General features: G+C 55.4%; 5 protein-coding genes across 5 annotated transcripts; all 5 read right to left on the reverse strand.

Moving 5' to 3' along the window:
- Positions 1-497: 497 nt before the first annotated feature.
- PHYSODRAFT_350922 (hypothetical protein) lies at positions 498-3,163 on the reverse strand (the record flags this gene model as incomplete). The annotated part of the gene is made up of 9 exons (XM_009526980.1): positions 3,000-3,163; positions 2,862-2,924; positions 1,600-2,777; positions 1,466-1,519; positions 1,259-1,390; positions 1,043-1,183; positions 782-978; positions 619-706; positions 498-549 (listed from the first exon to the last, which is right to left on the reverse strand). Exons 3-9 carry the CDS (start codon positions 2,751-2,753, stop codon positions 498-500), a joined length of 1,818 nt encoding a protein of 605 aa, XP_009525275.1. The 5' UTR covers positions 2,754-2,777; positions 2,862-2,924; positions 3,000-3,163.
- Positions 3,164-3,805: 642 nt separating this feature from the next.
- On the reverse strand, positions 3,806-5,312 carry PHYSODRAFT_558049 (hypothetical protein; the record flags this gene model as incomplete). The annotated part of the gene is made up of 2 exons (XM_009526981.1): positions 3,806-4,578; positions 4,654-5,312. The coding sequence occupies 2 exons, from the start codon at positions 5,310-5,312 to the stop codon at positions 3,984-3,986; spliced, it is 1,254 nt and encodes a 417-aa protein (XP_009525276.1). The 3' UTR covers positions 3,806-3,983.
- An 857-nt stretch (positions 5,313-6,169) lies between these two features.
- Positions 6,170-7,268, reverse strand: PHYSODRAFT_558053 (hypothetical protein; the record flags this gene model as incomplete). The annotated part of the gene is made up of 2 exons (XM_009526982.1): positions 6,808-7,268; positions 6,170-6,734 (listed from the first exon to the last, which is right to left on the reverse strand). The coding sequence occupies exons 1-2, from the start codon at positions 7,254-7,256 to the stop codon at positions 6,170-6,172; spliced, it is 1,014 nt and encodes a 337-aa protein (XP_009525277.1). The 5' UTR covers positions 7,257-7,268.
- A 285-nt stretch (positions 7,269-7,553) lies between these two features.
- On the reverse strand, positions 7,554-8,600 carry PHYSODRAFT_314144 (hypothetical protein; the record flags this gene model as incomplete). Its single annotated transcript, XM_009526983.1, has 1 exon — positions 7,554-8,600. One exon carries the CDS (start codon positions 8,598-8,600, stop codon positions 7,554-7,556), a length of 1,047 nt encoding a protein of 348 aa, XP_009525278.1.
- A 247-nt stretch (positions 8,601-8,847) lies between these two features.
- Positions 8,848-9,477, reverse strand: PHYSODRAFT_330328 (hypothetical protein; the record flags this gene model as incomplete). Its single annotated transcript, XM_009526984.1, has 1 exon — positions 8,848-9,477. The coding sequence occupies one exon, from the start codon at positions 9,475-9,477 to the stop codon at positions 8,848-8,850; it is 630 nt and encodes a 209-aa protein (XP_009525279.1).
- Positions 9,478-11,476: the final 1,999 nt, after the last annotated feature.

Below are 11,476 nucleotides of genomic sequence, written 5' to 3' on the forward strand. Positions count from 1 at the left end.
GCGTGTTGCGCGAAGGTAGGAGGTTGCGCGAAGGTGATATAAATGGTGTAACTCACACCAAAGATGTTAAGCACGTTGAAGTTGCCTTCAACTTCAATTAGTTGTCCTCGTGGACGCTCGCCTGTTGTTTCAAGTTGTTGTTTATTTCGTTTTGAGTTGATAGAGTTTGGAGCCGTCCTCTCCTCGCCTACAGCGCCTTGCAACCTCCAGCGCCACGGTTCAAAGGGGTGGAGACCCGAGCGGAATGGGAAGTGGGCTGTTCGTTCGTTCGCTCTTCAGGCTGGATCTTCCTTGGTCCTGAAGATGCTGGGTCTTGTGTGGGTGGGGAGTGGAGGTGGACCGCTGGCAGGAGGCAGGGCGTGTGGGGGACCGATTACAACACCATACAAATACCCCCGAGGAGATGACGGCAGCGAGGCCACGGGCTGAGTGAAGCCCGCGCGCCTCCTTGTTGTTTGTGCAGAACAGAAACCTCTTGTTGACCAGGAGATCGTTCATCAGTTGCCAGGGCACTTGTCCTGCGAATTTGTGGCAAGGTGCGGAGTCGGGCTAGAGAGAGCAGAGAACAGTGAGCTTGCCGCATGAGACCGAGGCTCTGAAAAGATTCCGGGAACGTACCAAACTAAATAGCTTGGCTCGTCTTCAACCTCCGAGTCTTCATCGATTGCCATTCGAGACACTTCCAAATCGAGCTGATCAATTTCCACTGTAGAGGAAACGGACATTGCGATGAGCATACGAAATCGATTTACTAACGCGAGAAGAGGCAAGCTCTATGTACCTGGAACAACCGGCCGAAAGCCCGCGTGCTGAGAGGAAGAGCGCATCTGGCGGCGAATCCGCTCTTGGTCAACGGGTGAGCACTCAGTAAAGTTGTGTTTCGTGCTGGGCACTTCGGCTTCCTGGTCTAGCGAGACCTCCGTTCGGCACAGTGGGCAGGACGTATGATTCCACAGCCACTTGTCCACACAACACGCACTGCACATGACGGTCAGTAAGAAAGTCGAGTGTCGGAGAGATACTGACAGAGATACGAACGTACTGGAAGAAGTGCTGGCATGGAAGCGTCACGATGTGATCGCCAATACCATAGCGAAGCTGGCAAATTGTGCATTCCTTGTTGGTTTCGTTAGCTGTACCCAAAGCCAGCGGGAGTTGGTATCGGACCTCGATGGGCAGACCCCTGGTGGACAAAGTCACAATGATGTTAGCCGCCATCACATATAGGAGCAGCACCATCGCAATATCAAAAACGCACTTTTCTTCGATCATGGGGCTAAAGCACTGGAACTCGGGACTGCTGCTGAGATCGTAGTCCTCCACTAATATTTGGCGGTACAATTCTTCCTTCGCCAGCTTGCTATCACAGCCTCGCTCGGTCTTCTCCGCGCTGTAGTACAAGCAGCAAATCATTTCGTTAGCAAACAAGCCACATCCTGCACTGGAAACGCTGCGAGCCACCCACCAGAAAGACTGGTCCATCGACGATAATTGACTAAGCTCATCATCACTACTGCTACTGTACAATAGAAAATTCACCACGGAAAGTCGTCAGCCCGACAGAGCACAGGTACAGCGCTCCACTGATCATCCACTCACCTTGAACCTGGACTCACAGCTCCGTCTCTGGGCTTGACCACCGAGTCATAATGCCAGCCAAACTCCTTGCTTTCCAGCAGATCTCCATCGAAACAGCCTTCGATCGAGCGCTTCCTGGCATTACTCTGCTCCATCTTGCGTTTCCTGATGCAATCTTGCAGCACAGCACGGGCGCAGTTCACCAGAGGGTCCACACTAGAGAACGATTGCGAACTGAACGATGAGGTCGTCGAAGCAGTTGACGCCGCGGAAGGCGAAGTTGGCGGGAATACCGGCTTGCTGCGCCTCGAGAAGTTCCCGTCAAAGTCAAACACCACAGGCTTCGCGGCAGGAAACTTCTCCACCTTCTCATACCTCGACGACGTAAAACTCGAGCTTCCACGTGAAGAATTCCGACTTGTGGGCTTGGACTGCTGCGGCGAGAATGCGAACGCACTGGCACCAGCATCCGGGGCTCTCATTTCTGTGTCTTCGTTCACATCCGGTAGAAAATGTGTACTTCTTGTGGCCATCACTCGTGTGCTGGCTCGACTAGCGGACAGCATAGACGACGACAAGCTCTTGGCGCTCCTCCGTTCTTTCCTGGCTGCCGGACGCTTGCTCTTTCCGACAGACCACGAGAGCTCCGTCGACGCCGCGCGTTTGTCCTCGCGTGACGAGAACGAAAATGTTGACGAGGCCGAGGATGCCCCCAACGAGGCTTTCTTGGTGGGGCCATCCCGTAGTCCGCGACTGGAGAACGATGACGACGATGACGATGACGATGACGATGACGGGGTCTTCTTCTTGGAGGGCACCGTCGACGTCCGCGTGGTGCGAGACGTCGACGAGGCTGTAGCGGAGAAAAATTTAGGAGAAGACGAGCTCCCCCCAGCGTCAGGGGAGATTGACCAGGCCAGAGAAGAGGAGGAAGTAGAACTGTTCTCCTCCCTGGGGGTCCGGGTGGTGCGCTTCTGCCACCGCATCCCGTTACTGGGGGACGCGGCGGCCGGCTTACTATGACTACTGCTATTGTGGTGGCTGCTCGCGTCGTAGAGCGAGCCTACATGGCTGCTGGAGGCCGTACTACCGCTTTTGCCGTGCGTCCAGCGCCACCATAGCCCCTCCTTCGACTTGGAGGACGCGCGCGAGCCATCGGCGGCCTTGGACTCCATGCGCGCTGGCTCGCTTGGCTCCTGCTTGAGGTGGAGCGACTTATTGCACGTCAGTTTTCGGTATAAATAATACCAGGTCTTCTTTGTTGGAGAACGGAAGCAACTCACCGATTCCGTTGTCGAGCTCGAACGTCAATGCGTAAAATTACGGTACAATTCTGCGCGCCACAAAGCACCACTTGTTAGTCTGGCGTGGAGGCGTAAATTATCGTTTCCGGGCGTAAATTACGGGACGCACGTACACGGAAGCTCACGCTTAGAGACGAGTCGGCATCGAGAGGCGCGACGGACGGGGACGGAGATGGAAAAGGGATCGAGGCGGGGGCTGGTGTGTGGGGGTGTGGGGCGGCTAGCTGCTCCTTGAGGCGCTCGGCTGCTCGCGAGCGAGTATTTTTACGCACGCCGCTGCTTCTTGGCTTGTGTGCAGAGGCGCGGGGGTTAGCCGCGGTTTGGTCCGGTTTGGTCCCGGAGAAGGACCAAAATTGCGGCGCGCAGATCGCAATTGCCAATGGTGTGTTTATACTCCAACAAGCTATAGCCTATATAAAACGATGGTACGTCAAATCTGTTTAGAGAGGAAATTGGTAAGAGTTATATTTTTATTACCTTGAGTAATCGATACCCTGTTGTAGTAGATGATGCCCCAGAACATTTGGGCCGACTTTGTCGCACACGACGGCGCCACGGTTTCGAATGTCGCGGCAATTTCATTGCAAAGGACCACATGTAGTTCGGCATACAAAACGCAGGTCAGGCAGTTGGAAGATATGCGCGGGGACAACAACTCGCAACCGCTACACTGCAAGAGCAACGCCCTCACGCCGAGACCATCTCAGACCCAGGTTTCGCCTTCACTTGCCTTGGTGCAGTTCCATTACAGCGGGAAAAGGGAAGGGGGTTGACGCCGGCGCAGCTCTGGCCTCCAGCCAGCCAACATGGCTGCGGAGCAGAGCAAGAACCAGACACTTCAATGCTGCGGGCAGAGGCTGTGGATTTGTGCCCAACGGAGGGTTCACATCGCGCACGTCCAAAAGTACACTTGAAGGTTTCCTGGTTTTGTGTACCAGGCGAATTTTTTGATAAGGATATCGCTCCGAGGCCCTACTTTCCCAGCGCTCGGGCGTCGTCGTCGTAGAATGAATAAAATGGTGATAGTGTGTGTACCGGTACCTGGGCCCCAAAGACTCCGCCAGGTGGAAAATGTATCTCTTAGGCCACTCGGGCCAGCTCCTAGGGCTGCCACAAGTTGTCCTTGCTGCTCTTCTTGGCCGCGCGAGGGGGCGACGCCATGGCCACGCCAGTGAGCTCGATCTCCTCGTCACCCGAGTACACGCTGCTGGCCGCGCTCCTGGCCTTCCGCTCGTCATCCGAGAGCCCGTACCGCTGCAGCTCATCGCCGTGAATGAAGATGGGCTCGGCCGCCATACTCACGTCCGAGATGAAGCTCTCAGCGTTGGAGCCGCCGCGACTCGCCGCTCGTCGGCTCGAGTGCGGGCTCTCGAAGGCGCTCGAGCCCACCGACAGCTCACTCTCCGCCAGCGGACGGCGCGCCGACAAGTTGCGCGGCTCGCTGCGGTGCTTGCGCAGCTTCTGCTGGTAGGCATCGGCCGCGTCCTCCTCTTCCTGGCGATGGCGCCGTTGCCTCTCCTCGATCGACTCCTGGAGGGGCATCGACTTGAACTTGCCACTCTCCACCTTCTGCTCCATGTTTGATTGGGTCGGCTTCTTCACCTTGGACTGCCTCTCGGGCAAGTAGTCGTTGAAGGCGTCGTAGGCGTCGTACGAGTCGTTCTGGTGGCGGCTGCGTTGCTTCTGGCGCTGGGGCCTCTGCTGCTGCTGCTGTTGGGTTGCAGCAGGCGCTCTCGTGCTTGATCGCGGAGGCGGTGCCTGCCGCAGTGACGACGGCCCCTGGCTCGGTCTCGACGGCGGCACATGCATGCTCTGAGTCATATCCGGGTCCCCCGCAAAGCTAGGCGTCATCCAGCTGTTCTTGCGCATGTGCGCGGGGCCCCTGATGCTGGCCAAGTTGTGCTCGGCGAAGGCTTCGACCCTGACGGACTCGCGGAGGGAGTTGATGTCTGCGTCGGCCGACAGGTCGTCGCCTTCCAGCACAAAGTTGCGCACCACATCGAACGCGTAGCCTCCGCACGTGGGGCACTTGGGCGTCTTGGAGAAGGCCCACGAGGCCAGCAGGTTGAGGAACGAGCGCAGCGCCTTGACGCGGTAGTTGACCACAGGCGGCGCGCGCGACGCGAAGAGGTGCTTCTTGGGGAAGTCGAAGCGCTGGATCGAGTGCAGGTAGTTGCGGCAGCCCGGGCACTTGTCCGTGGACGTGGACAGGAACTTGACGAGCTGGTCGCGCAGCTTGAGGAACTCCGAGTAGCGGTGGCTCACCTCCCACGTCTGGCCCGTGGACGTGAAGCGCCCCGCGATGCGGTAGTACGTCACGCCGCGGTGGGTCGTGGCCGAGAGCAGCCACAGGCGCAGCTCGCGGCCGTTCGGATCGCTCTGGTTCATGAGCGACATGCTCATGCGCGTGGCCGGCTGGCTCTCCCTCATTGAGCGTTTGCAGTGTAGTGTGGTGGGGCGACCGTGTGATGAAAAAATGGAAGTGCCTGCCTTCCCCTCCTGCGCGCGTTTTGTCTACTGAGGCGAACGTGAGGAATTCCGCTTTTTGGCGGAGATGCGATGAAAAAACCGACTTCCTGCGAGTTACCGCACTTGATGGCTGGAAACCGATACCTTGCACATTCTATTTCGATGATTGAGCCGTTAGTATCGTACATTACCTCTGGAAATCCATTGAATTTGAATCTCTAATGCGTACCGTTACCCAGAAATTGTGGTACAAACGGCTAATCCATGCAACCACAATCCCGATGAGCAGATAGACGCAGCGCTCGACGAACGCGGTCCGAATCATTAACCTGTCCAGAAATCTGCGCCCCATGCTGGCCGATCCACCGCAACGCCACAGGCTCCGCATTGTTATCGCCGGCTCGGCAACATCGGGACCGACACCTAGGAAACCGAGCGCATTGGCCGCACCGAAATACCGTAGCAACACTGCTGCTCCCCATCAATCCCACGAGTGAATATTGAAATTTTCGCGGCGAAAGCGTGTACCAGGGCGAGTCCATGCGCGGATCCCTTCGAGAAATCGAGATACATCGGCCACGTGGCGTCACGCAAACTGCAACACTGGCACCACCTGCTCCGCGCCACAGCTGCACTGTCGGCTTCAGTGTCCGACGCCCAGGGCTGCAGTACATGCACATGGACTCCGCTCCGCGCTGCTCACTCGACGATGACACGCAGAAATACAGCTGGTGCTTAGATTCAATTACACTCGAACACTCACTTCAACTTGGCTATTTCGCGGCAAGTTGCAGTCTTGACCATCTGTCAATCGCCTCTCAGAGTCGGGCCCGCTTCACGGTCTCCACGAGTCCGTCGGCGACCTCCTCGGCGAACTGCGTGTCAATGCCGTGGCCGCCGTTCTTGAAGAAGAAGGCGCGCACCTGGTCGCCCGGCAGGAGCTGCAGCAGCTTGACGGACTCCTCCGGAGGGATCAGGATGTCCTGCATGCTGCCGACGACCAGCACGGGGAAGCCCGCCTGCGCGATGATCTCGAGCCGCTCGTCCGAGACGTAGTGGGTCTGCACGGCCAGGCCCTGGCACAGCAGCGCCTTGTAGCCCGCCGGCTTGTGGCGGTTCGGCAGCGTCGAGTAGTGCCGCTCGAGCACGCTGCGCACGTCCTGATGGTCGCCGACCGGTCGGTCGAGGAAGTCGGGCGGGTAGTTGAGCGACACGGTGTTCTTGACGACTCCCGTCTGCGTGGGCGAGAAGATGGCGCCTAGCAATGGGATCATCGATCGCATATCGGGGATGTACCTGCCTCGAGTGCTCACCAACAGCGACAACGACTCCACGCGCTCCGGGGCCGCACAAGCCAACTCGATGGAGATCATGCCGCCCATGCTGCAGAAGATGTGTAAACTCCAGTGTCAGATATGATATCGCTTAGCTCTATACAATGTTTACAACAGCTCACCTGATGCCGACGAAGTGTGCTGATTTCCATCTGAGATGGTCCAGCAGACTCAGCGCGTCCTCCGCCATTTGGCTGGTCGTGTATCTCCCCAACGGCGCGTCGGTGCCGCCCACCCCGCGGTTGTCGAAGGTCAAGACGGTCAAGTTCCTGCCCTGCTTCTTGGCGTCCCATTTCTTCATGAGCATGTCGATCACGGGCCCCCACAGCTCCTTCAACTGCAGGAAACCCATGATCAGCACCAACCGCTCTTCAGGCAGATTCCGGCACGCGGGGGTCTTCGCATCCGCGTTGGTCTCCAGCATGTACTCCATCTTGATGCCTGTCGCCACGTTAGCCGTGTGCACGTACTCCCCCGCGAAGTGCTTGGGTGTCGAGAGCAGCGCCTCCATGTGTCGACCCGAGGTGAACCCCGGCGACCCGATGAGCGGGATTTCCATCGGGACCTTCATGGTGACTGTGACGCGGACAATTTCGTAGTGCTCTCCTATTGCGAGGGCCTTGGTGGCGGCAGGCAGGCAGGCAGGCAGGCAGGCTGCCGCGCGTGCGTGGCGCAGCGACGAAGTGGCGAAGTGCAAGATCAGTTGGCGGTCGTGGACGAATACCTTGGCAGGAGCGCCATGTGTTGGGCATGGACCTAACAAACGAGACGCTTGTCGAAAGGGGATCGCAATGGACACCATCGGATTGCTGTGACGGCAAAGTAATTGGCATGTGAGTTTGTGTATGCAAGGCTCAAGGCTCCGTTCCTATTCATGTGCACATTCAGCAGCTTGAATCGTCTTGATAACATCCTCAGCAACCTCGTCGAGATACTGGATGAAGGCTCCGTGACCTGCATCCTCGTACACAACCATCCTGGAATGGTCACTGGCCAGCAAGTTGTAGAGTGTTTGAGTCTCTCGAGCTGGAATTACCATGTCTTTCGACCCACCAAGCACAAGGATCGGGAAGTCGTGATCGCGGATTTCGCGTAGACGTTCGTCCGAGACGATGTGAGAGAGCACGGCTGACCCCTGACCAACGAAACCAAAAACCCGCGGGGCTTCTCGGTTCTCCACGAGGTACTTGTGGCACTCGAACATCGCCTCGTAGATGCTGCGCGACTCGATCTCCATCTCCTGCGAAAGGAATTTGGGCGGATACAGCACCACGAGCAGGTTGTGAGTCTCTGTGTCAACGTCGCTGTGATCGAGTGTCCTGGTCATGGGGAGCACTCCATTGCAAGCTGGGATGTACCGGCCTCGCGTCGTGCAAAGTAACGATAGTGACTTGATACGTTCGGGCGTCATGTGAGCCAGCTCGAGCGAGATCATTCCGCCCATGCTGTATCCGACAACATGAACCTGCTCCCAGCCGACGTGATCCAGCAGAGCGAGCGCGTCTTCGGCCATGTTACGCGTGGTGTAGGGCCCTATGGGTGAGGTAGAGCCGCCGACACCTCGATTGTCAAATGTCAGGATCCTCAGGCGCTTGTCGGTCTCCAGTCCGTCCCATTGGCGCAGCATCGTCTCTAACGGCGGCGTCCAGGTCTCTTTCGTGTTGAGGAACCCTGTCACCAGCACTACTCGAACTTCATCCTCTCCAGATAATTCATCTTCGGGTGGCGGGTTCCACGCGAGCGGGTGTTGGTGGAGAGCGAACTCAAGTATAATGCCCGTGTGGACCCTGACGCGTCGAATGTGACTGCTGTTGAAGTGATATGGGGCCGTATAGATGACCTCTAAGTGGCGCTGCAGACGAAACCCAGATCGCTCCATCGTGTTGGTCGTGGCCGTAATGCGCTTGGCACACATTGCTGGAGGGAAGTTCGTAGATCGCTGCGGTTTCAGAAATGAACATGCAAGTAGACCCCGAGAAGAAGTTGAGGGACCCGATGATGTCATGGTGGAGAAAGACGATGTCATCTCCACTTGTTAATAGTTTGAATGTCGTGCGTGACGTCGGTGACTAGCTACGGCACCAACATTCGCCGACAAATGTATGTGGCTGCCTTTAACTAGTTGCTCTCAGTTTGATGTTAGGTCAAATGAGAGTTTAGCATTAGCAACGCAGCAACATCCCTGTGACACTGTCTGCGATTTCTTCCGGGTACTGGAGAATGATGCCGTGCCCGCCTTGCTCAAAGAAAAGCGTCTCCACGTGATCTCCTTTCAGGTGCTGACGCAGTGCCTGCATTTCACGTGGCGGAATGAGGATGTCCATAGCGCCTCCGACCAGGAGAATCGGGAAGCCAGCATCGATGATGGCCGCAAGGCGTTCATCCGAAATCCAGTGCGTACGGACAGCCAGAAATTGGTTGATCGTCCCGAGCAAACCCGGCTTCACCCGTGCCTTGGCTCGTTTCTCCAGATACTCGAACACGACTTGACGCCTAGTCTGGTCCCCGAAAGACATCGGCTGGTCCAAGTAAACGTCACTGTAGAGCAGCTTCAGCTGGGCCTTGGCGACAGCATCGGGGTCGGTAGCATCCATGGTCTCCTTCATGGGTCCCTTGGAGCGAGGATCCTCAACGAACCTCCCTCGAGTTGTTACAATTAGCGTGAGTGACTTCACTCGCTTTGGAGCTGCCAATGCTAGCTCCATCGAGATCATGCCGCCCATACTGATTCCCACCACGTGAGCAGACTCCCAGTTGAGATAATCCATCAATGCCAACGCATCTTGTGCCATTCCACTGGTAGTATAACGCCACAAGGGCACGTCCGACACTGTCAGTCCTGCAACGGAATTACAATTCGACGATATTTTCATCCGTTGCTTGAGCCATAAACGGAACAATATAACAATAATGTGTACGAAACATAACGAACATAAATGAATTACGAATATAATAATTAATTTTAGTAGTATTGTAACAGTCAATGTGAGTTCAATTTTAATTTTTTATATTACAGCAGGGCTTCGCGCTAAGCTGCTGTAGTTGTCACCTTATAATAGGGCTACGCTTTGGTTGAGACAGCACAAGAGTGGGTTACATGCATTAATAGGAGGATGGAACGACAAGCGTATATACAAATTATGGGATACGATGTCAATACTGCCCATTATAGCACCCTCGCAGTAGGCCGTCACAACACAGGTCGTTGAGATCCAGCTCCGATGGTCCCGGTTCAGAGTCGAGTACTCCAGTATCTAGGGTGCGCGTAGTACAATGTAGTAGCTTCAGAATTCATATATGTTTATGGAAACAAGTTAGTGCGGTTGTATAGTACATTTTTGCGCAATTACCACGGTCACCTATGCAGTCCGAGAAAGAATCGGAGTGGCTGTGTCCTTCATGACATTCCGTACTAGTATTCCCCATCACAGCTACTGCTAATAACGAAGACGGTTGCGACGCATTCTATAACCAGCCTTTCAACGAGCGGTATAATGTTCGCCATCACATCGTATACGACTGATGTCACTTTTGAAATGAATTAAGCGTTGGATTGGTAAGCGCGGTGACGTACCACAAGGCATCAACGGGAGGGTATCCACGGCGCGGCGGTGTCTCATGTGCGCTGACTCACTAACGGACGGCATGCTTCTCAACAACAGTGCGCTCCGATGATCGGTGGCGGAGGCGGTTATTTTGGCAGGACTCCTTACTTACCCACGCGGTGGCGGGGCTTGTCTGCGTAATGACAATTTGTTAGGACGTGCGCCAGGTAAACCTTGAATACTTGTTATCACTTGGAACAACCAAGTGTACCATGAAAAATATATGTAACTTAAGGCATTGTGTATCCAGACATGGTTTGTGTAACCTGCCTCACTTACACCATAGAGGTGCGATTCGAAATACTACGGTAGTTTTCCCCACTTCGCAGACTACATCTGATTAGTAAGTGTACGGTAACGGTTGTCATGAGAGTCTCGTTACTGCAACGGAAGCACAATCAAACGAAAGTATCTCCGTTGCTTCAGCACCTGTTGGGCAACGGAATGCTTAATGTAATAGAGTAGCAATTTCGAGTGTATTATTGGTTAGTTGGTTGTGAAGAACACAAAAGACAAGAAGCAGAGGCAAAGACGACCAACAGACACGTCGACGCCACCAAGACTAGCAACAGCAAGACTGCCCGCGGCACCAAGTGCAGCAGCCCAACTGGTCAGCAGCGCAGAGGAGGAACCAACGCCGGCGTCGGGATGCCCAGGCCTACAGTAGCAACAGACACGCCGACTGGATGAAGGTCAGCACCGGCACCAACACCACGCTCAACACGAGTTCCAGTAGCCGAAGCCAGTACTTGTAAGGCCACTGTCGGCAGAAGCACCAAGTTTAGCAGTAAATTACGTGTAGTACGCAGACAAGTGCCGCACCTGAATGAGCAACACCTACGTTGAGCCAGGGTGGCCATAAATGCGCTCGCCATCAGCCGAATCCCCAAGGCCTGGATAAGCAAGATCCAAGCCGATACTGTGACCTTCATCACTAGACGGCTGACGAAAGGGAAAATTGCATGCAGCGAGACCGGATGAAGCTGTGAGTCCGGCTTCACGAGGCAAAAGTACCAAGCAGACGCATGTCCACACTGCGTGAATACAAAAACACGCGTGTAAAGCCCGCAAATATGCTAAAAAAAAATGTATAGTTTACTCCTGTAAAGTTAAACCCATGCACCAAAGTCTTCTTTGATCTTCTTCTTGATCGTCTCGGCTACTGGCTCACTACTTCGCTCCTTCG

Source organism: Phytophthora sojae (genome assembly GCF_000149755.1).
Source record: "Phytophthora sojae unplaced genomic scaffold PHYSOscaffold_3, whole genome shotgun sequence".
In the NCBI taxonomy this organism is placed as follows: domain Eukaryota; phylum Oomycota; class Peronosporomycetes; order Peronosporales; family Peronosporaceae; genus Phytophthora; species Phytophthora sojae.